The following is a 23,559-nucleotide window of genomic DNA, read 5'->3' on the forward strand; positions in this document are numbered from 1 at the left end:
ACAGGGACTCAGAGAGGGTTGCAGGTTTGCTCAGGGTGCTCAGGGACGCCCTGGGCTGGGGCCAGCCAGAGTTGGCACCTGGGGGGTGCTGTGCTTGGTGACCACCCTGCTCAGCTCTGTGTTAGGGCTGTGCCATTGCCTCCCGGGGCGTCATTGGGAGGATTTGAAGTCAGCTGCTGAGTGCCTGGTGCCTGGTAGCTTTTCGTGAATGGCCCTGCTGCTGTTTATTATTTTCATTTTTACTGTTGTGGTGGCTAAACACGTGTTTCCCTCCTCACTGCACTTCTCAAAGGGGAGCAGCGCTACCCCATTTTCCTGATGAGCTAACCGAGAAATCAGGGGAGCCCCTGGCCCCAGGGCTCGCAGCCTCTCTCTGGCCTGTGCCCCAGAGGCCTGGGGTGCTGGGGCTTGTGGGGCAGAGCTCTGGGGTGCAGCCCGGAGGCCTCTTGTGGGCCTGGCTGAATGGGGCGGGGCAGGGAGTGTGTGTGGTTGTTACCTAGGCCCTAGCCCCCTGGGTGTGGGGCCCTGCTGTCTGGAGGGGTGGCCCTGGGCAGGGCTCCCTTGAACCCTTAGCTTCCGTGCTCGCTGCTCCATTCCTTCCCTGACTGGTTCCCTAACTCACTGTAGCTTGTGTGCCAGGGGGCTCTGGGACACCCTGCCGCGCGCTTCCCCATCTGTTAAATGGGCACAGGGCTGCCGTGGGAGTCATTTTCTCACTCGAGGGTGATGCTCCCTGGTCCAGGAGCTCTGCAGAGCTAGGAACCCGAGCCCCCCCGCACCCACCCACGAGACCCTACCTTGTTGCTCTGTGGCCTTGGGAGGTCCCTGTCCCCCACCAGCCTCGGGTGTCCATCTGCAAATAGGGAGAGCAGTGCCCCCTTGGATCTGGGCTGGTTGTGCAGCAGGGTTGGTAAAGCCCTCCTCGGAGGGTGCTGCGTGCCCCAGGGTGGGGGCCTGCTTTGGTGGGCTTCCTTCTGGCTGTTTCATGGGGTCTTGCAGCTTTCTCAAGCCCTGGGTCTGTTGAGTTGACCCAGGCCCATCCTGGGGTGGGGCAGGGGGGATCTCCTTGGTCTCCCTGCCAGTGTCAGCTCCGCACAGTCGGGGGAGAGACAGGGGTCTTGGGGCGGTGGGGCGGTGGCGGCCTGGCTGGCTGCCTGATGGCCCCCTTCTCTCTGCAGGCGAGGCCTTCCTGGGCAGCTTTGTGGCCAGCGGGATGGGGCCCTCAGCCTCGTCCCATGGGAGCCCGGTGTCCCTGCCCTCTGACCTCTCCTTCCGCTCCCCCACCCCCAGCAACCTGCCCATGGTGCAGCTGTGGGCTGCCCATGCGCATGAAGGTAAGGAGTGTGCCAGGTGGGTGGGGCTGAGGGCTGCTGGGCTGCTGCCCCCGCCACTCTGGCGACTGATGTCCCCAGCACTTCTCAAGTCTGCCCACTCCCCTCCACCTCCATGGTCACCCCCTCACTGGGGCTGGTGGAGCCCAGCCCTGGTCACCCAACCTCCCTGCTCTTCCTCAAATGCTCTGTGCTTCCTCTTAACGCTGTCACAGGGCCTTTGCACGAGCTATTCCCTCTGCCTGCAGCCCCTCACCCCACCCCACTGGCCGCCTCCAGTTCCTCCTCAGGGCGCCGCTCAAATACCCCTCCTCCCCACCCTGGTCCACCATTCACTTGTGACAACAGGTTATCTGTGTGATTATTCTGGAGCTCTGAGGGCAGGGCCTGGTTTGCTCTGCTTACTGCCGGGTCTGGGGTGTCCAGGAGGCTCCTTCATCACCGCAGGCGCGTGGGACGTAGGGCCACGGGCCCTCTTTGTCACAGCTCTGTAGTGATGCCCCTCGATGTGGGGGCTGTAGGCCTGGCCTCCCTGGAGCCTCACTTCCCGCTCTGTCTTTGAAGGGTGGGCCTGGAGACCCCGAGCTCCTCCCGAACCTCTGGCTCCAACTGTTGTGGATGCCGGGTGCTGGGTCTCTCCTCCCTCCTGCTGGGCGCCCTCCGGATCCTGGAAGATGGCAGCCTGGGAGCACCCCCTGCCGCTCATGGCTCCCCACTTCCCCCTGTGGGCCTGAATCTGACTGAGTGCTCACTGTCACTCCAAACTCTTTGGGGTGGGGCTGTGGATGGCTGCATTTAGCCTGGGAGGAAACAGGTGTAGTCAGAGTGTCCCCAGCCACAGGACCCCTCCCAGTCCTTACAGCCCTGTGCCCCTTGTACAGATGGGGCCACCAAGGCTGCTCCTCCCAAGTCCCCTGGGGAAGGCGTCTGAATCCAGGAACCAGGGTGTGTGCCCTGCACAGAGGGGACGTCCTGCCTGGGCCTGGCTGGTGCCGGCCCTGCTCGGGTGGCGTCCCGCCTGGCTCCCACTTTAGCCAGCCTGGGCGGGCACTGCAGGGCTGGAAGAGCAGAGGCCGCCTCTGGTGCCACCACCTTGTTCCTCTGTCCTCCCTGATACTCCCTTTTCTCTTCTGCCAGCAAGTGCAGGCGGATAATAATGACAGCAAACACACGCTGCTTTCTGTCCCCAGGCGCTGCAAGGCAGCCCTGAGGTGGGGACTGTGAGGCCCATTTTACAGGTGACAGATGAGAGCAGAGGGGCCCAATGCCCGCATCAGAGTACTGTTTCCGTGAATAAGTGAGATAGCAGGTGTCAGTCGGTCGTTTGGTCTTGTGATTGTTGTTAATGGCATCAAGTGGGGTGTGTGTGTGTGTGTGGGGGGGGACATTGGCCCAGTGAGCCAGGGACAGGTCCTGTGTCCCTGGCCTCAGAGGGAGCCACTCAGGCGGCACAGGGTATCCAGGTCCCACAGGGGTCCCCGATGGGCCGGGGGCCCTGTGAGATTCTGGGCTCAGGCAGAGCATCAGGGCCCTCGCCCAGAGCCCCGGTGCCCGCCTGTCTGCCCACCCACCTGGACTTCTGGGCCCTGTCAAACAGCCTTTTGGGCCCCTGTTTTCCGTGTGCGACTTGCTTCTCTCTCTCCCTTTCCTGTCTTTGTCTTGCAAGGTCCTGATTCTGGGCATTGCTGGTGGGGGGCGTTCAGGAGGCTGGGGGGACCCTTGGCAGGAGGAATTCCTTCCTGACAGCTGGGGATGCTGGGTCCACTGAGGTTCAGAGAAGGCAAGTGACCAGCCCAGGCTCACACAGCAGAGGAGGGGCCCATGTTGGGTGAGGTGAACCATCCTGGCTGCAGGGTCTGATTACCTAAGTTCAAAGCCAGGCTCCTCTGTTGTATGACTTTGGGCAAGTGGTCCTCTCTGAGCATCAGTTTCCTTATCTGTAAAATTAGGATATTGAGAGTATCTGCCTCACAGGTTGTTTCTGAGGTTTAAATGAGCGTAATGGTGGCAAAGCAGTTGACAATGCTTGGCAAGCTGTCATCATCCCCTCCTAGCTGGATCCATCTGATCCTATTCCTGGGGCATTTGAGACCTCAAGCCCCGGAGGGCTGCCTGGGCCTGGAGAGAGGCCCAAAGTCACAGGGTTGGGAGGAGCAAGCATCGTCCTGGGGAGCTGGTGTGAAACCTCAGGGCTTCCTGCACCAGGGGCTGACAGCCAATATAGTTTATTTCTAAGAAAAGGAAAATGCTGGAAGGAAGCTCCTTCGGGGAGGCAGGCAGTGGTCCAGCCCGGCTTTTCTCTTCCAGGCTTCTCCCACCTGCCCAGTGGGCTGTACCCATCCTACCTCCACCTGAACCACCTGGAGCCCCCCAGCAGCGGGAGCCCCCTCCTCAGCCAGTTGGGCCAGCCCAGCATTTTCGATACCCAGAAAGGTCAGAGGACAGGAGTGGTGAGATTGGGGGGGTGGGGAGGGGGTGACACAGGGACCTTCTCAGGGGCTTGACTAGGGCCCTCGCCACTGTCCCCGGCAGCTTGCAGCTTTGTCCCAGACTCCTTTGTGAGACCCCAGCCCCAAGGTGTCCAAGGGCTCCCTGAGCCTGCCATAGCCTCCAGAGCCTTGTTGCCCTTCTCACAGAGCCCACTGGATCCTCTGGGCAGATCTTAAAACAACCCTTCACCCCCTTTACAGAGGAGGAAACTGAGGCTCAGGAAGATCAGTAGGTGGCCACGGCAGATTTAAACTTGATTCCAGCTATTTCCTGAGCCTGCCCTCTTAGCGGCTGTGCTGTTCGTGTGCCTCCTTGCCCTGGGGACACTGGGGCCCCTTCTGGCCTGGCAAAGGTGGGAGGTGGCCCTCGCTCACTGTTGTGCTTTTTCCACAGACGGCTTCTACCTGCCAGCCCCGGGGGCTGCAGGTGCCCTGCACTCTCATGCGCCCTCTGCCAGGACCCCCGGCGGCCACTCCTCAGGCACCCTGGCCAAAGGCTCGTCGTCGTCGTCAAGGGAAGGTCCGGCCAAGGAACGGGCGGGCCGTGGCGGGGAGCCACCTCCGCTGTTCGGCAAGAAGGACCCGCGCGCCCGCGAGGAGGCAGCAGGGCCGCGCGGTGTGGTGGACCTGACCCAGGAGGCGCGGGCTGAGGGCCGCCAGGACCGCGGGCTCCCGCGTCTGGCTGAGCGCCTGTCCCCCTTCCTGGCTGAACCCAAGGGCAAGAGTGCGCTGCAGCCGTCGGTGCTGAGCATGTGCAACGGCGCAGGGGACACGGGGCTGTCCGCGCTGGTGGCGGAGGCGGGCCGCAGCGGAGCGAAGGAGGCGGCCCGGCAGGACGAGAGCGCGCGGCTGCTCCGGCGCACAGAGGCCCTGCTGCCCGGGCCGCGGCCCTGTGCCTCGCCGCTGCCCCCGCCGCCACCCAAGGGGCCACCCGTGCCACCCGCCTCTGCGCCTGCGCCCACTGGTGTCTACACCGTTTTCCGCGAGCCGGGCCGTGAGCACCGCGTGGTGGCACCCACCTTCGTGCCTTCCGTGGAGGCCTTCGACGAGCGCCCGGGGCCCATCCAGATCGCGTCGCAGGCGCGCGACGCCCGGGCCCGCGAGCGCGAGGCGGGCAGGCCAGGGGTGCTGCAGGGGCCACCTGGCTCCCCGCGGCCGCCGGACCGCCCCGAGGGCCTGCGCGAGAAGAACTCGGTCATCCGTTCACTCAAGCGGCCACCCCCCGCCGACGCCCCGCCGTCGCGGGCCGCGCGCGCCTCCCCGGACGCCCGGGCCTACCTGCCGGCTAAGGAGCTGCTCAAGCCCGAGGCCGAGCCGCGGCCCTGCGAGCGCGCGCCCCGCGGCCCCGCGGCCCAGCAGGCCGCCAAGCTCTTCGGCCTGGAGCCTGGACGGCCGCCCCCGCCCGCCGGGCCCGAGCACAAGTGGAAGCCTTTCGAGCTGGGCAACTTCGCCACCACGCAGATGGCTGTGCTGGCCGCGCAGCACCACCATGCCAGCCGCGCCGAGGAAGAGGCCGTGGCTGCCTCCAAGAAGGCCTACCTGGACCCCGGGGGCGCGCTGCCCCGCAACGCGGCCTCCTGCGGCAGGCCCGGCGCCGACTTGCACCCTGTGACCCACGGACCCGGAGAGGCCTCGGCCATGCAGAGCCTCATCAAGTACAGTGGCAGCTTTGCCCGGGAGGCGGTGGCTGTGCGCCCTGGCGGCTGCGGCAAGAAGAGTCCATTTGGAGGCCTGGGCACCATGAAACCTGAGCCCTCGCCCACTACCGCGGGCGCCCCGCGTGCCCAGGCCCGCCTCCCGCACCCTGGAGGCCCTGCAGCCGGTGGTGGCCGGCAGCTGAAGCGGGACCCCGAGAGGCCCGAGAGTGCCAAGGCCTTTGGGCGTGAGGGTTCTGGTGCCCAGGGTGAGGCAGAAGTTCGACACCCACCGGTGGGCATTGCCGTGGCGGTGGCTCGGCAGAAGGACAGTGGGGGCAGTGGCCGGCTGGGGCCTGGGCTGGCGGATCAGGAGCGCTCTCTGTCACTGAGCAATGTCAAAGGTAGGTCCTGGGTCTTGCCCCAGCCTCATCTCCCCCCTACCTCTGCTTTCCTTTTTTTCTCTGACTCCTGCCCTCCTTCCCTGGCGCCCTCACCTCTCCCTTCCTTCCTGCTGCCGCTGCTCCTCTGTCCCACTTGTGGGCTGCAGCTGCTGTTGAAAGTTTACTGCTTTTTCCATTATGCACATAAAAAAATGTGAACAATGCAGGAAAGGAAAGTGAAGAAAAAGGACCATTATATTTTGCCAATACCCTGAACACTTTTGTATCTTCCCCGGAATTCATTTTCCTGTGCAGTTTGCTTCTACCTGCAGCGATCCTAGTGCACGTACTGTCTTGGGCTTTTGCACTGTTCACATATTACAGTGTGGGTCGTTTCCTCTGGCTGTATTGCAGACTCTTTATAAGTAGCATTTTTTTATGGCCTTTAATACTCTGTTGCGAGCATATGCTTTAGTTCAGTTCTCTGTTTCTTCGGTGGGCATTTCGGTTTTCCCCCCCCCTCTGATGTTTTGTGTTCAGAATATTGCAGCGAATATTTTTGTGCATTGCGCCTTCATGGTATTTTGAGTCATTTTCTAAGAATAGAGGTTCTTGGGAATAGACTAACGTGAGGCTTTCAATTCTAAGTTGTTGAAGGAGGTAACTGTTGCCTTACCTATTTCGGTGTCCCCAGTACCTCGCCAGCGTGGGGCTGGCACACAGTAGGTATTTGATAGCTGAGTGAGTGAGTGTTTGAGGGATAGGTAGAAACTGGGGTCCCAGTGTTCTTAGGGCGTCTCGACATTCAGCACCTAAGTGCCTTCTTAGGCAGTTAGAGATGTTAAATGCCCGTTAGTGGTCTGTGCATCTGTTTTACTTTAGATTTCTCAGAATTTTGTTTTAATATTTTTTTAAAAACCGTTGTTCATTTTAGTAGCGAGGAAGGGGGTACATTTCTCTTAGTTACTAGTAAGGTTGAATGTTTTTGCAGAACTTGCTTGGTTGGTTGCATTTCTTTGTGTCCCTTGTATATTTCGCTGTTCGATTTCTCCTGGGGTTTCGGACAGTTGACGTTTGTGGCGTGTTTGTTGGAACTCCTGACTTGGTCTGTCCACCTGTGGTCTGGGGACTGAGGCCGTGTTCAGTGTGCTGTGGGGAGGGCTGGGGAAGGTCATGTCCAGCTGCTCCTTGCCTCTGGGTCCTCTCCACAGTCAGCCGCCACCCCAGCCTGCACCCCACACTCACCTGCTGTGAGCTCCCGCTCGGCCCTCTGTCTGGGTCCCTGCCTGTGGCCCCCGCAAAGCCCCCTTCCCTGCATCTCCCAGACTTGACGCCACAGGCTGCATAGGCACCTTGGGGCACATCTCCTGAGCATTCACCAGCCCTTGGCATGGCCCCCCGTGCTGGGTCCCGTCAGAGCTGCCTCTCGGTCCAGCCGTACTTGTCCCAGACGAGCCCAATGAGGCACAGGTGGCCGTGCTGATCTGCGGGCACGCTGCGGCTGCACAGGACCGTCCGAATGCCCCTCTCTATTGTCCTGTGTTGCCCCCAGTAGCAGGGGCCTGGGCCTGGGTCGCTCTAGCCGCATCTCCCAGTAATGCCATTTTCACACCAACCCCCTGCCGCAGCCGGTCGGGGGTACCTGGTGCCACACCTCCCACCTGCACGCCATGTCCCCTCATCCTCAGGGCCCAGCATCACCTCTTAGAGCCGCCTTTAATGTGGACTGTCTCCAGCTCAGCTCCAGATGTCATTTCATCCCAGAGGCAGACTCAGAGTCTTTGGATTTTGAATGAGATGAGGCTCTGTCTGGTCTTAGAATTCTCCTCATCCAGTGTAGCTGGCTCCGAGCGAGTGATGCTTAGTGAAAGTTTGTTGACTGACTTACTGAGCCCGTTGCAGCCAGGGAAGTCCTGCCCTCTGATCCTCTGTGTGGTAGGGAGCTTGCATGAGAAGCTGCCTTATTCTGGAATTAGAAGAAGTGGGCAACAGCCCTCGGACTGCAGGTGGCGGCTTGGTGGTGGACAAGCCCTCCTGCTCAGAGGTTTGGGGCTGTGGACCCTCTGGGAAGCAGATCTCTTAAAGCCCTTTCTCTGGGAGGATGCTCCTGTGACACGGTGGCACCTTTGTTGGGGGCCGGTGGTTCCCAGAGCCCACCCTAGAGCCCAGGGTGCCTACTTGTGCCTAAGGGATGTGTGCCCACGGGGTCATGAGTATGTGTGTGAGAGTGTGTGTGTGTGTGTGCACGCGCGTGCAAAAAAGAGAGAACGTGTGTGTGAGAACAGGAGAGGGAGGGAGGATGGGGTGCGGGTTTGGGATGAGATGTTCAGGGGTTTGTCTGAAGCTGCCTTTCTCTGTTGGTTGTAACGCTTGAAAAGGAGGCGTCTGGATTCTTTCTCTCCTTAACAAAAATCCCGCAAGAAGCGGCGGTTTCTCTCCAGGCAGCCCAGCCCCAGTGCTGAGCGACTTTGAAGGGCAGGAGGTGGAGGCTCCAGGACAGGTCCCCCGGGCCGAGCAGGCGGTTGTCAGCCCTGGTCTCCTGGGGTCTCGGCCCAGTCTCATGCTATTTGGAGTGAACCCTCTGCCTCTGTCAGTGGGCTCAAATCCTGGCTCTGCCCCTTGCCGCTGTGTGACCTTGAACAAGAGCCTTGAGCTCTCTGGGCCCTGGGGTCACCTCATTTGCTCAATGCCAGCTGGGCTGGCCGGCACATAGTAGGTGCTTTATGGACAGGCGTTTCTTTTGTCTGCTCACGTTCAGGCGTCGGGCGGTGCCTGCAAGCCTGAGGTCCTGCTTCCCGAGAGATGCACACAGGACCTGGGTCTGGCCTCAGGGCGTCTTGGACCCCGAGATGGACTAAGGCAGGCGTTACCTACATCTGTGAGCCCCACGCAGTCGGTGCCCCTGCGTCCGAGTGGCGCAGCAAATAAGAGCAAGCGTTGCCATTTAGCCAGCGGCTCCCAAGTGCCAGCTGCCCCGGAAGGACCGGCTGTCGTTGCATAGATCCCTGCAGAGGGGAGTGTTACTCTCCCCATTCACAGATGGGGAGACTGAGGCCTGCAGAGGTGAGGGGGGACTGAGCGGGAACCCTGAGCTTAGGCTTGTCTGTCCCACCTCCTGTGTGCCTGTGACCTCTGTGACAGAGGCAGGCTGGGACCAGCGCTAGCAGGAGGGCTGAGAGGAGTGTCCCCACCCCCGCCATGGCGCAGAGCCAGGTGTAAGCTGTGTGTTGATCATGAGTCGGCCTGAGACAGGGTGGCCTTATCTGGGGGCTCCTGGGATGGAGTCCAGGAGGGGGTTCCCATGGGAGCGGGACCTCAGCCTGAGCCTTGGGCACATAGTGGCCACAATGTGTGTGATGCATGATGAAGGGACAGCTGCTGGCAGGGACCAAGGTGGGGGATGGATTTTGCTTAGGGACATCCCGTCTTCTGTGGGCCCTGGGGTGGTGCTGGGCTGCCGGGCAGGCCTGCAGATAGGGACGGCAGGGATACTGCTATACGAGCCCTGTCCTAACGGTACCACCTTGTGCCGGCTCTCTGTGTGGGGCCATGTACCTTGGTCAGGAAGACCCACCCCGATCACAGCTGGGATGCCTCCTTGTTAGCCTTGTGACCTGTGCCTCAGTTTCCTCCTCTGGGGACCTGCGTCCGGGTTGCTGCGAGTTGCTGTGTGCAGAGTACCTGGGGCGCTGTTGGCACAGGGGCAGGTTTTAAGTGCCAGCCTCTGCATCCATTATTGCTCACGCTCAGGGCTGGGCTGGGGTCTTGTGTCGCCGGGACCACAGAGTGGGCCTCTGCCCCGCACACCTCAGAGGAGCTAGGCCCCTTGCCAGGCTGGGAGCTCCCTGGGGGGGTGGTTGCTACGGTGGAGCCCAGCACAGAAGGGTGGGTGAGCCTTTCTTGTTCCCTTGTCCCCGGGCAGCCAGAGGGGGGTTTTCAAAGCCTCTACAGATCATGTTGCGACCCTGCCCAGAGTTCCCCTGGCTTCCCCCTCTCCCCTTGAACAAAATTGAAACCACCTTCTCTTCGGAGGCCTGTACTGCCCCCTCCACACTCACCGTGCTGCCTCATCTCCAGAGCCCTCTCTGGCCTGTGCTCTGCAGCCACTGTGGTCTCCTCGATGCTCCTTAGCACGTCCCTGCCTCAGGGCATTTGCACATGTGGTTCCCTCCGTGCAGCTCACTCTTCCTCTAGAATCCACATGAATCCATTCATTCATCCATTCATCTCGGGTGTATTGAGCGCCTCCTCTGTGCCAGGCGTCATGCAGAGGGCAGGTGGACAGCCACGATGGGGCTGTTCGAGCCAGGGCAGTGCACGGTGTGATGGAGGAGACAGACAGTGAAGGGCCAGTAGGCAGAGTAGTAGCTGCATGTCGTGGTTGGTGCTGTGAGGGAGATAAACGGGAGCGTGATGGAGGAGAGGCAGTCAGGGAGGGCTTCCTGGAGCAGGTGGTGTTTGAAGCTGACTTCTGACAGGGGAGGTTGAGTACCCCCGGGCAAGGACACTCTGGGTGGCCCTGAGGCGGATGGTGGGGGGATGAGCATGACTGACATGCACAGAAGCTGGGGACACACTCAAGAGGCTGGCCAGGCCCCAGCTTGGCTCTGTGGTGTGACAGGTGGGAGCAGGGGTTAGAGGGGACAGGGTGCCACAGAACAAGGAGGGTTGAGCCCGGTGCCTAGCTGAGCGCAGGGGTAAGGTATGGAGGGCACATCACGTTTCTTTAGGAGACCAACCGGACTTACAGGGAGCAGCCTGAGGCTCTGGCCCTAGTGGCCCTGGGGACGGCAGGTGCCCCGAGACGGGGCCAGCCAGCAGCCAAGTTTCTGGTATAGGTGGCGCCTGGGATGGGAAGCTCCTGGGACTGTGGGTGGTGACAGCCAGGGCAGTGGACAGGTGTCTGGGGCTGGGGAGGACAGAGGGCTGGGGCTGAGCTCAGGCTACGCTCCGAGCACCTGCCCCTTCTGGGGGCATCAGGAGCATCGTACCGTGCCCAAAGCCCGTCCCAGCCTCCAGGAGGGCCCAGTGGGCGTGAGGGTGGCTCCCCAGGTGGCCAAACCTTTGGGATTCAGCCAGGCCCCCATCTCCCTTGGGAGAAGGACACTGGAGCCCATGCCCTGATGTTTCCGCACAGTGATGGGACTCTGGGCCCTCCATGCCCCAGCCCTGCTTGAAACCTGTCGCTGCCCTTCTGGGCCTCAGTTTCCTCCTGGGGTCCCTTCCAGTCCTGCTGAGGGGCGCCAGGTGGGCTCAGCCTCCGCTTTGATATGGAAACGACGTAGACATGGGTGGCCAGGGGCACCCTGGCTGGGCCTCCCCCAAACGCAGGTCACTGCCCTTCCTCTACCTGCCTCCCGTGTGACTTTGCCTTGGCTTAGCTGAGGTATCTGCGCGGCACCTCTGCCTACTGTGGCCTGCAGGACGTGACTTAGCAGGAGGCCAGGGACGCACCTTGCCCCGGATTTGCCTACTGGGGCTTCAGACGGGGAAGAAGTAGTCAGGGAGATGGATGGTCTCCCTTGCTGCCGGGCACCCTCCTGCCACTTCAAAGGACACCAAGGCACCCAGTTGTCCCGGGCCCACCTCTGAGGCTCTTGCCAGGTGCCTGAGGCCCATTTCCAGCTGCTTTAGTTGGCGCAGGCCACCCATGCTGGGCTGCCTGGCCGTTGGCGCAGGCCACCCATGCTGGGCTGCCTGGCCGTCCCCTGGTGCGTGGGGCCCCTCCGGCATCTGGGCTGGGTGGCTGTGCCCTCTCCCGGGCTCCCCTCCTCTGCTTCTCGAACTGGTGGGTCCCCACCTTCCTAGAGGGAAAGAGGGGAGCCCCGCATCCCTGAGCCTCTCCTGGGCGCTGCTCTGTAGGAGCTCCTGGTTTTGGGGTGCAGGAAGGGAGAGAAGATGGGGAGACATTCAGTTGCAGCATAACATGTGGGAGCCTCGCCCATGAGGTCATGGACTTGGGGCTGCTGTAGACCCCGCAGGGGCCCCAGGCAGGGCCTTGGTCTCCAGCAGAGTAGTAATGTCTCCATGCTGGGGGCTCAGCCCCGGGACCACTGCCTGAGGTGCTGGGCTGGGCCCCTGCATCTGCCCACAGCACCCCGGGGGGCTGAGGGTGTCAGCCCTAGCCAGGCAGACCCTAAGAGCAGTAATTAGCCAGACCCAAGCCTCTACGAGTGGCACCTGGAGCCGATGAGTAGGTTTCCCAGCCACACGCCCTGTGGCTTCTGCCGCCAGTGGCCAGCTGCCTCCTGTGTCACTACCTGCCCGCCGGGTGCCAACTTCTGCCTCATGGTGTGAACACCCAGGAAGAGGGGCCAGGACGGGGACAGGGATGAGGAGGGACAGGGACAGATGGTGCCCTCCACAGGCCCTCATTCCTCCTCTGCTCTGGGCCTGGGGTTCAGGACCTGCCTACTCTGCTCGTGGGGTTGGGGTGGGCTGGCCGGGTGGCATCTCCCGTTCTGGGCTATGGCCCCTGCCTCCCAAGTAGTGCTCGTTGGTTTTACTTTCCTATCTTGATTTAAAAAAAATACTGTGTTGGGACAGGTAGAACTGCGTGGTGGGGGTAGTGGTGACCCAGGCTTGGCTGTGCTTCCGAAAGGTGGCGCCCCTTTTTTGTGCTGTGGTCTTCCCTCCACCTGGACCCTGTCCCGTCCTGTGCAAACCCCACCCCAGGACCTGCCCTCCCGTGCACCCGGCCTCACGTTTTATTGCTATGTGATACGTTTTACGATGTTTTCTGGTAATACCCAAGGCTATTGGTCTAATTATGGGCACAGTTGTCCATGCAGGAGATGAAGACAGGTTCCTTAGGGGGTGGGGGTGACGGAGGGGACGTTTCTTGGTAGGTTGGGACAGAGGAACCACATGGGTGGCCGTGGAGCCCCTGGGGGCTCTGTAGGGCCCAGGGACGGTTGAGACAGTGGGCGGGTGGGGCGGGTGCCCGCTAGAGGCTCACGTCCACCTGATCCCGCAGGGCACAGCCGAGCAGACGAGGACTGTGCGGACGACCGGGCCAGGCACCGGGAGGAACGGCTGCTGGGGGCGCGGCTGGACCGGGACCAAGAGAAGCTGCTCCGGTGAGGGCAGGGGGTCGCTTGGGGGCCCTGGGGGTGGCCTGGGGGTGGTGGGGGGAGCGGTGCCGTGGTCCTGAGAGCTAGAGCCACTGGTCCAGGACTCTGGTCCTCAGCATTGGGCTGAGTGTGGGAGGCCTGGGGGGGGGCCCTCTATCCTGAGCTGAGCAAGTGTCTTTGTGGGGTGTCCTGACCCACGGCCTGGCATCTGTTTGTTACCTGGGGCAACCTCCACTTTCCCCCTCTCCTCCGGTTCCCCGGGCCATCGGAGCTGTCATGAGGCCTCTGTCCCTCCTTCCAGGGAAAGTAAGGAGCTGGCCGACTTGGCCCGCCTGCACCCCACCAGCTGTGCTCCTAACGGCCTGAACCCTAACCTCATGGTGACTGGGGGCCCGGCACTGGCGGGCTCAGGTCGCTGGTCTGCTGACCCTGCAGCCCACCTGGCCACACACCCCTGGCTGCCCCGCTCGGGCAGCACGTCCATGTGGCTTGCCGGACATCCCTACGGTGAGTGCAGGGCCGGGGGACTTCTCTCCTCTGGAGGAAGGGGTGGGTGGGGAGGTGGCCTGGGGGGAGGGAGTGGCTCAGAGCTGGCTCCTGCCCACCCTTGACTGGGGGCCTGGGGCTTCCACTGTTCATTTGTCCAGAGAGGGAATTATAATGGCTCCTGCCTCTTGGGGGCCCTCTGCCATGCCCGTGTGGGGCAGGTGCCCAGTGGGGGTGGCTCTGTGGGCCTGTTTGTGGTCTGCCAGTGCCCCTCTGCCCTTGGTTCCCCTGGAGGCCCCAGAGATTTAAGGACTGGGGAGGCGGGTGGTGGTGCTGGGCCTGGGGCTGCCCTGGGGCCTCCTGGCACTGACGTGGGCCTGGGCTTCTCCTCCTAGGCTTGGGGCCCCCCTCTCTGCACCAGGGCATGGCCCCTGCGTTCCCACCCAGCTTGGGGGGCTCCCTGCCATCAGCCTACCAGTTTGTCAGGGACCCCCAGTCGGGCCAGCTGGTCGTCATTCCCAGTGATCACCTGCCTCACTTTGGTAAGTGGACCCTGCGTGGCGGGCAGGGCCTCCTGTGGGGGATGGGAGGCAGAGGGGTTCAGAGAGAATGCACTGACATCGGCAGTTTCTGTGTGTTTTAAAGCCTTGAGATCCTTGTTTTGATGAGCTCTTACTCGGAAACCCCATAAAGGGAACCAGAGCAGGGCAGCCTGGGTGGGGGCTTGGAGCCCTCTACGTGGCCCCCGTCCCTCTGGGAATCCACTTTGCAGACCACTGTGGCGGTGGGAGAAGGTGTTCAAGTCCCACGGCGGCCCTAGATCAAGCCCACATGCTGGCCTGCTCTGGCTGTGAGGCCATGGGGACGTCCCCCACCTGGCGTGTGGACGGGGCCATGTCCCTGGGCTGTGTGCACACCTGGCAAGTAGAGGAGGACAGTCCCCTGCCCCTAGGAGGCAACTGGGGGCCCACCAGCGCTGTGTGGGTGCCCCTCCTTGGACCTCAGCTTCCCATCTGTGGCGAGTGGCGGGGTGCTGGGACGTGGGTGTAGCCCTCTCTCTGTTCTCCCCAGCGGAGCTGATGGAGCGAGCCGCGGTGCCACCCCTCTGGCCTGCCCTGTACCCGCCGGGCCGCAGCCCCCTGCACCATGCCCAGCAGCTGCAGCTGTTCTCCCAGCAGCACTTCCTGCGGCAGCAGGAGTTGCTGTACCTGCAGCAGCAGGCGGCCCAGGCCCTGGAGCTGCAGAGGAACGCACAGCTGGTGGTGAGTCCGGGGGACGGGGCAGAAACGCCAAACAGTTACAGACGGAGGGAGGCAAAGGTGGGTGGGCAGGGAGCAATGGGGAAATCAGGGCAGAGAGGCGGCCTTGTGGACCGGGGAAGTTTGGATTAGTTGCTGACAGGGTCCCATGGGCTCCCACTGCTGCTGGAACCCAGCCTGGCCCCTTCCCTGCAGGTGGCCCCTCAGCAGGCACAAGGAAGCCTGCCCAGCTGCCTCTGATGCCTGAGTGGCCGGGTCCCATGAGTTAGGGGACAGGGCTGCCGTGCGTGTGGCTGAACTCTGAAAGTCTAGAGTCCTCCTGCCTCCTTGAGGGTGTTCTGGGATGTCTGTCCCTTGCTTAGCACTGTCCCCTCTCCTGTGTAGCGGCCGCTCTGGAGAGTCAGCCTTGTGGCAGCTGCAGCAGCAGCTCTTGGGGCCTGAGCCCTGGGTCTGAATCTTAGTTCTGCCAGGCCTGGCTGTGCACCCTTGGGTTAGTGACTTTGCCTCTCTGGGCTTTAAGTGTCCTCCTCTAGAAGTGGCACCACTGGGTGGCTAATGACCGTGCCAGTGGCCAGTCCTTGGAGCCTTTTCTGGCGTGTTTTGTGCATTGGCTGTGTTGGAGCCGGCACCGTCCCATTCCCTCATCAAAGCCAGGAACAGGCTCCTCCTGTCCCCCTTGAGGTGTTTGGAGGCCCAGACGTGCCTAGCAGGTAGCGAGCGCTCCGTGAAGGTGGCAGGTGCCGGGCGTGGGGCAGCTCCTTCACCCTCAGGGGCTGTCATGCCCTTGTGCAGCCTCCATGCCCCGACCCTGATGGTCCCCGCTGGGCCAGGGTCCAGGTGGAGGCCCTTCTCCAGCCCTGGTCCGAAGGGGCCCACTGAGGCTCCCCACCCCCAGCCCTGCCTTTTGGGGTTCCGCACAGAAGGCTGTAGTTGTTACACGTGCGCTGGGACGGAATGTCCATCTCGGGCCTGGGAGGGGGTGGGCGGCCTGGCCCCTAGATCCTGCCTGAGATTCTCCTTGGGCTGAGGGACCCCGGGGACAGGGCAGGTGCCGGGTGGTGGCTCGTGCCACGCTGACCCTGCCTGCGGCCCCCTCCCCAGCAGGAGCGGCTGAAGGCCCAGGAGCAGCGGGCGGAGATGGAGGAGAAGGCAGGCAAGCGGAGCCTGGAGGCCACGGGCAAGGCTGGCCTGGCCGCTGCCGGCCCAGGGCTGCTGCCTCGGAAGCCCCCCGGCTTATCTGCTGGCCCCACGGGCACCTATGGCAAGGCTGTGAGCCCACCGCCATCTCCTCGTGCATCCCCCGTGGCTGCCTTGAAGGCCAAAGTCATCCAGAAGCTGGAGGACGTGTCTAAGCCTCCCGCCTATGCCTACCCTGCCACTCCCAGTGCCCACCCGACCAGCCCGCCGCCTGCCTCCCCACCGCCCACCCCTGGCATCACCCGCAAAGAGGAGGCCCCCGAGAACGTCGTGGAGAAGAAGGACCTGGAGCTGGAGAAGGAAGCCCCCAGCCCCTTCCAGACCCTGTTCTCAGGTGGGGGTGGCTGCGGCCCCCAGGTCTGCCCACGCTCCAGTGAGCTCTGGCATGGTAGACTTGGCCCCATGCGTCCATTCACGCGTGCATTTGTTCATCTGTCTCTGCTGGGCTCCTGCTGTGTGCCAGGCCCGAGCACACGGTCAGACACGCTCTCCCAGCCCCTCCTCAGTGGCAGTGCCACGTTAGAACCTGCTCCAGAAGGAGTCGTTCTAAGCAGCCAGCCAGGCCAGACCTGAGAAAAACTTAGCACACAGTCAGTGCTAATTGTCACCTGGGAGGTAACAGCTTCCCCCACCCCACACGCTGCACACACACACGTGTTCTTCCTGTGTTCTGTGTCAGCGGGGACCTGCAGCAGGTGGCTTTAGGGGCTGGGACTTGTGTTTTTCTTCCCTGGGGGCTGTTAGGAGTATAAGCCCGCACTTAGGATTTGGGTTCAAATTCAGATTCTGGTACCAGTGCTGCGTGATCTCAGGTGAGCGGCCGCCCCTCTCTGAGGACATGTGATGCAATGCTCGGGGTCAGGTGCCTGCCACAGGTGTGCTGTGTGCCTCTATCCCCTGCACATACAGCCCCTGGTATCAGGGAGGTCACACTCGGGCGCAGGACTGTTACTCTCGTATTATGAACCATCTCCAGCCTTCCTGGGGGGTACCAGGTTCTTGTGGGTGGAGGCCTGAGAACACACCGGCTGGGCCAGCACCATCTGGGTCTTCACGGACCTTGTGAAGCATTTGTTTCTAGCCCAGCCTTGCAGCGGGCGCGGAGTGGGAGGGATGAGAGAGACAGCTGTGGTTTTTGCCTTCGAGACCACCAGACCCTGGGGACAAGATGGTGGCCTATTTCTCTCTGTGGCCCCGATGTGCAGCGTGCCCTGGGATTTCCCAGATCCCACCTGGAAGAGCTCCCAGCCCTGCTGCTGCTCAGGCAGAGGCTGGCTGTGTCCTGGGTCTCTGTTCTGGGTGGTGGGACGGTGTTGGTGGGGACACGGGGTATCAGCCCTCTGAGACCCCCATGCTGACCTCAGTGTCCTTTGCAGATATCCCACCCAGGTACCCGTTCCAAGCCCTGCCGCCGCACTACGGGAGGCCCTACCCGTTCTTGCTGCAGCCCACGGCGGCCACTGATGCGGACGGCCTGGCCCCTGATGTGCCGCTCCCAGCTGATGGGCCTGAGCACCTGGCGCTCTCGCCAGAAGACAAGCCCATCCGTTTGTCACCCTCCAAGATCCCAGAGCCGCTGCGGGAGAGCCCGGAGGAAGAGCCGCTGGCTGAGCGGGAGGTGAAGGCGGAGGTGGAGGACATGGACGAGGGCCCTGCAGAGCTGCCGCCCCTGGAGTCGCCTCTGGCCCTGCCCGCGGAGGAAGCCATGGTGGCCCCGAGCCCTGCGAGTGGCTGTGGAGGAGGTCTGCTGGAGGCCCAGGCGCTGAGTGCCGCCGGGCAGGGGTGTGCTGAGCCTTCTGAGTGCCCAGAATTTGTGGAGGGGGCTGAAGCTCGGGTGGACTCACCAGGCCGGACAGAATCCTGTGCGGCTGCCCTAGACTTGGGGGGGCGGCTGACACCCCAGACGCTGGTGGAGGCCAAGGAGGAGCCGGTGGAGGTACCCGTGGCTGAGGTAGTACCTGAGGAAGGCCTGGCACAGGTGGCTCCGAGCGAGCCCCAGCCCAGCCTGGAATTGTCAGACTGTGACATGCCCACCAGGGAGGGACAGTGCCCGAGCCTGGAGCCCCAGGAGGCCACACCTGTGTCCAGCAGTGCCTGCCACCTGGAAGAGGCCAGCTCCGACCAGTTCCTGCCTGGCCTGGAGGACCCACTGGCCGGCATGAATGCCCTGGCAGCGGCCGCGGAGCTGCCCCAGGCCAGGCCTCTGCCCTCCCCAGGCGCTGGAACCCAGGCCTCGGAGAAGCTGGAAGCGGCTCAGAGCCTTGTGCTGGAGAAGAGCTTCCTGCACGGCATCACCCTGCTGAGCGAGATCGCGGAGCTGGAGCTGGAGCGGCGGGGCCAGGATGCGGGAGGTGAGCGCTCCTGTGGTCCAGTTCTGTGGATTTTTAAAAAAATTTTTATAAGATTTTTAAGAAAACCCCCAGAATGGCCAGGCGTGGTGGTTCATGTCTGTAATCCCAGCACTCTGGGAGGCTGAGGCAGGAGGATTGCTGAGGTCAGGAGTTCAAGACCAGCCTGAGCAAGAGCGAGACCCCTGTCTCTACTAAAAATAGAAAGAAATGATCTGGAAAGCTAAAAATATATATGTATAAAAACATTAGCCGGGCATGGTGGCGCATGCCTGTAGTCCCAGCTACTCGGGAGGCTGAGGCAGGGTTGCTTGAGCCCAGGAGTTTTAGGTTGCTGTGAGCTAGGCTGACGCCACAGCACTCTAGCCCCGGTGACAGAGCGAGACTCTGTCTCAAAAAAAAAAGAAAGAAAACCCCCAGAATGTGGTTTATTCATATTCATTTTTTGAAAAAATTATGGTAAGGTACACATAACAATGTACTGTTGTGACTGTTTTTAAGGGTCTAGTTGAGTAGTAGTATGTCCATACACGTTGTGCAGGCAGCCTGGGTTTCCTGGTGGTGAAATTTCTCCTGTCAGTGGTGTGTTTTATATTAGCAGGATTCTTTGGGTTGCAAGGGACAGAAACTCTAATTTAAACTGGCTTAGAACAAGGTGGGAGGGAATTTATTGCTCACGGAACTAAAGTCTAGCAGTAATTAGGTGATTTCAGGTATGGCTGGATCTAGGCGCGTAAACCAAGTCATCAGAAATTTCTCTTTTCCTACACACCCCTGTTCTACTTTTCTCTCTGTTGGCCTCATTCAAGGCAGGCTCACTGTCCTCATGGCGCAGCGGGTGGGGGGCTCCAACAGGTCCTCCAAGGCCCGTGGGCCTGCCCAGCTTGGCAGCCTTGTGAAAGAGCCACCTCTCTCCCGGTGGCTTTGGCACAAATGCCGAGATTCACTCTCTTTGGCTGACTGGGGTTCATGCTTTTTGCCGCAGCAAACCCTGTGGCCAGGGAGATGGACCAGGCTGGTGATGCCTGGCCTTTGATCAGAGGTTTGTCACCCCTGGGGTATAAGTGGGGGGTCCCCAAAGAGAATGGGGTGTCTTCAGCAGAAGGGGCAGTGAATTCTGGGCTGGGCACAAAGTGACTGATGTTCAGTGTAGAAAATTGAGGCAGGCAGCCATGGTCCCACTGCCCCACACGTGGCCTGGAACTGGAAGAGGGGTTCAGGGGACAGCTGTTGAAAAAGTATTGATATCCTCACCATGTTTTGGTGTATTTCCTCTAGAATGTTCTCTACACACACAAATGCACACACGCACACATTTACTTCTAGAATTAAGATAATCTTGTAAATAGTGTTGTGTAACATGGCCTTTTCACTTAATACGTTCTTTGTTAGTCATTTTTCAAAGCTGTGGCTTTTAAAAAAACATTTTTCTGAGGACTGCCCAGTGGTGGCCTCGCCCTTCCAGGACCTAGATTGTCAGGCGTTTTTGTTGGCCTTAAAAAAAATTTTGTTTTCTTTTTGCTGCTGCAAATAACATGATGGTTGTCCTTGACGAAAAATCTCTGTCCATACCTCTGATTTTCCTCGGATTATAGTCCCAGAGGTAGAATTGTTGGGTCAAAACAAGGCCACGTTTTCAAGGCCTTTTGATTGTCATGGTCAGACGGCCCTCCAAGGAAGCTTGGGCAAGCCGTGCTCCCATTGGCCCGTGCGAGAGACGCCCCCTTCCCCATTGGGCATCTGTTTTGTTGTTGTCTAAAGTACATTGTTGCATTTCTTTCATTAAAATAGTTCAATAGAAAAAAATTTTTTTCCAGAAGAAGATGAAAATCCCCTTGATCACAGCTCCCACCTGGTGGTGGGTTTTCGGCGGGGACTGGAGAGGCCAGAGGGCAGCTGGGAGGGAGGGGCCGTGGTCAAGCCACAGCCCTGGATCACCTGGCACGGGGGCGGCCACCCACTTCAACCCTCCCTCTGCGCTGGGGACTGGCCCGGCAGGGGTTCCAGTGCAGCCCCGGTTCCTGACTCAGTGTCACCGGGGACCTCCGGGTCACCTCTGCTGGCAAAGCCTGGTGAAGGCTGGTGTGCTGGTTTGCTGGGGTGGTGGAACTCTACTTACCAGAGACCGGGCGGTTTCAATGAGAAGTTACCGTCTCACAGCTCTGGAGGCCAGAAGTTCCGAGATGAGGCTGTCTGCAGGGCTGGTGTCTGCCGAGGCTGTTAGGGGATCTGTGCCAGGCCTGTCCTGGGCGTGTGGACAGCCATCGTCTGTGTCCCTTTTTGAGTGTCTTTGTCTCCACGTTTCCCTTCCTATACGGACGCTGGTCATAGTGGATTAGGGTCCAACATACTGAATTGGTGGGGACACAATTGGACCTATAACCTCTGGCTTAGAGGTCACTCAGGCGTCTCCTGTCAGTTGAGAACCTCAGCAAGACTGATTTGTTGGAGGGTGGAGGAGGTGACAGTGTTGTGCCTTGGTCCCCTGCCTTACCCAACCCCTAAGAGTCTCATGTCTTGGAGGGCATCGGAGGGGTAGGGTGGTGCAGAGGCGGCACCTGGGGGCGGGCCAGACGGCTTCAGTCTGATACCAGCCCCCGGGAGCTGATGGCTTTGCTGCCTTGTGGCCTCAGTTTCCCTAAGGATATAGAAGAGCAAAACCAGTGATTCTCAACGAGGGGCCATTTTGCCCCCAGCAGAGATTGGCAATAACATTTTTGGTTGTCAGAGCTTGAGGGGAGCGCTGCTGACATCTAGTGGGCAAGGCAGGGACACCGCTGACGTCCGGCGTGCTGCGGAGCACGGCCCCACACAGCACGGGCTGACCGCAGTGTGGACACGGCCAAGGCAGAGGAGCCCTCAGCGGTGCAATTACTGATGTTGATCTTCTGGAACGTCGTACACTGATGAGAGACTACACTTTTTTTCTCAAGCACACATGGAATATTCCCCCAAATTGTATTTTAGATCACAAAGAAAATGTCAATTAAAAAATTAAAACTTATTTTAATTTGGTAGAGACCAAAACAAGGTCTGCTGTACTATGGCTGGAGGAGGCTTTCTGGAGGGCGGCTGGAATGTTTGTCAGAGAGAGAACAGCACACACCTTGGTCACATTAATCACGCCGGTCGGAATGTTCGTAACACACGTGTCCCAGCCTTGTGCTTGCCAGGCTATTACCAAAGACGTCAGAAACAACCTAGATGCCACCAATGGGGGATTATTTAGATTAATTAAAACTTACCAATGCAAGAGAATTCTAGGCTTCTTGTTAGGTTTACATATAAAAATATAAAATTACTGATACTCTAGTATTTTTGGTTTTCAGAAATGATTTTTATAAGGTTCAAGCTAATACTGAGCCAGATCTGTTTGTTATGTGCTAATATGAAGAAATGTTAAGCAGAAAAAAGCAAAGGGTGATACGATATATGCTGATACCATTTTTATAGTTATAAAGGATGCCCAGGTATGTTGTATTTGACGACGCATAAATGTTTCTGGAACCATCTACCACAGACTACATGACAGTGGCCTTCCCAGGGAGGGACCTGTGTGTTGGGGAGGAGGAGGGCTCTTGTTTCTTCACACCTGTCTGCTTGGTTTGTGGTTTTTATCCTGGGCTCTTTGCTTTTCGGATCATGAGAGCCGTGCATATTCACCACGGGAACTTGAAGTACAGACAAGCAGAAAGAGCCTGTCCTAGGAAGAACCTGTGGTCTTGGGTGACTCCCCTGGTCTGCACCAGCGAGCTTTGGGAACGGGACCATGCTGCGTGTTCTGTGTTCTCACCTGCTCTTTTCTCGTCACCCTGTGTCCTGTGTCTTGGGAAGGCCTCAGGCCAGTCAGCACTTGGGGGGCTCTGTGCCCTGGGGCCCACGCTCACTCTGGGCCTCTGTACCCCGCCTGCCCCAGAAGCACTGGTGGGGCACACACAGCCCCGCCCGAGGCACAGGCCCTTCACCCACCTCTCATCCGCAGGTGTGGAGCGGGGCCTGGCAGTGCGGCCCTCGCTGGAGAGCCTGCTGGTGGCCGGCAGCCACATGCTGAAGGAGGTGCTGGACGGCCCCTTCGTGGATCCGCTCAAGAACCTGCGGCTTCCGCGGGAGCTGAACCCCAACAAGAAGTACAGCTGGATGCAGAAGAAGGAGGAGCGGGTGAGCTGGTCTGGGGTTCTCTTCCTGCCGGTGGCCTTTGTGGGGGAGGCGGGGCTGGAGTCTCCTCCACTGAGGCGCCATGTGTTGGTGCGTGGCTGGCTTTGGCAGCAGGAAGGCCAGAGCTGCATCCCGCTTCCTCTGCCCACTTGCTGTGTGGTCCTGGGCAAGTCGTTTGCCTTCTTGGGGCTTTAGTTTGTCCATGTGATAACTGTCAGGCATGCCCCATGGCGGCAGCGTGACGGGTGGGGAAGAGAGCGATCTGGGGCTGACCTGGCTCTGCCCTTGGCTGCCTGGGGGGCCCCAGCAAGCAGCTCCCCTCCATGAGCCCCCAGTTGTAAGTGACAACGAGCGCTCTCGCTGGGCAGTTGTTACACGTGAGTGTGTGCTTCACACATGCGTCTAATTCAGTGTTGACACAGCCCTGAAGAATCGGTAGTACGCCCCCTAGCGCACAGTTGAGGCTGAGGCCACAGCTAGGAAGTGGCCGTGATGGGACTGGAGCTGGGGCTTTGTGACCCCAGAGCCCTGGCTGTTGCTGTGCAGTCTCACCACGCCCACCTGGGAGAGGGCCCCCGCCAGGCGGTGGGAGTCAGAGAGTGGCGGCATCCTCATCCCCCGCCCTCCTCTCCCCCACCCCACCAGATGTACGCGATGAAGTCCTCCTTGGAGGACATGGACGCCCTGGAGCTGGACTTCCGGATGCGGCTGGCGGAGGTGCAGCGGCAGTACAAAGAGAAGCAGCGGGAGCTGGTGAAACTGCAGAGGCGCCGGGACTCCGAGTGAGTTTGCCCCCAGCCCGCCCCGTGGGGCCCCTGCCCCGCCGGGCCCGTCAGGCAGTGGCAGGCGCTGGCGCTCAGTAGGTTGGCTGTGGCAGGCCGTCAGAGGTGGTGTGCGTGGACCCGCGTGATGTGTGCGCATCGTGTACCTTTCTCCGCGCCCGGTCTACCCCCAGGTTCACAGCCTAGCGTGTGATTCTTTTTAAGGGACAGGCGCGAGGAACCCCATAGAAGCTTGGCACGCAGAGGCCCTGGCAGGCCACGGAAACGGACCCACGCCCCGAGCGCCCTGTCGCCCCCCCGCAAGAGAGGGAAGAGCCGCAACAGTAGCGGAAAGTAAGGCTGGCCCCTCGGTGGGTCGGGGACTGGCACAGAGCTCGGAGGGGAGGAGCACGGGCCCCACGCGGTGCCTGCGTCTGGGTGCT

General features: G+C 60.7%; 1 protein-coding gene across 5 annotated transcripts in view; it reads left to right on the forward strand.

The window, feature by feature from the left end:
* TNRC18 (trinucleotide repeat containing 18) overlaps nucleotides 1-23,559 on the forward strand; it is an 83,330-nt gene that overhangs the window by 17,773 nt on the left and 41,998 nt on the right. The window contains exons 3-14 of one of the 5 annotated variants that reach the window (XM_069486608.1): nucleotides 1,179-1,334; nucleotides 3,639-3,764; nucleotides 4,215-5,858; nucleotides 12,814-12,916; nucleotides 13,212-13,417; nucleotides 13,792-13,938; nucleotides 14,468-14,658; nucleotides 15,757-16,186; nucleotides 17,229-18,203; nucleotides 22,183-22,358; nucleotides 23,001-23,137; nucleotides 23,342-23,470. In XM_069486608.1, coding sequence (XP_069342709.1) covers nucleotides 1,179-1,334; nucleotides 3,639-3,764; nucleotides 4,215-5,858; nucleotides 12,814-12,916; nucleotides 13,212-13,417; nucleotides 13,792-13,938; nucleotides 14,468-14,658; nucleotides 15,757-16,186; nucleotides 17,229-18,203; nucleotides 22,183-22,358; nucleotides 23,001-23,137; nucleotides 23,342-23,470 — 4,420 coding nt within the window. Of the gene's footprint in view, nucleotides 1-1,178; nucleotides 1,335-3,638; nucleotides 3,807-4,214; nucleotides 5,859-12,813; nucleotides 12,917-13,211; nucleotides 13,418-13,791; nucleotides 13,939-14,467; nucleotides 14,659-15,756; nucleotides 16,187-17,228; nucleotides 18,204-22,182; nucleotides 22,359-23,000; nucleotides 23,138-23,341; nucleotides 23,471-23,559 lie in introns of all 5 variants that reach the window. The other 4 variants (XM_069486609.1, XM_069486610.1, XM_069486611.1 and 1 more) reach the window with 4 other exon arrangements.

This window comes from Eulemur rufifrons, chromosome 14 (genome assembly GCF_041146395.1).
Source record: "Eulemur rufifrons isolate Redbay chromosome 14, OSU_ERuf_1, whole genome shotgun sequence".
Taxonomy (NCBI): domain Eukaryota; kingdom Metazoa; phylum Chordata; class Mammalia; order Primates; family Lemuridae; genus Eulemur; species Eulemur rufifrons.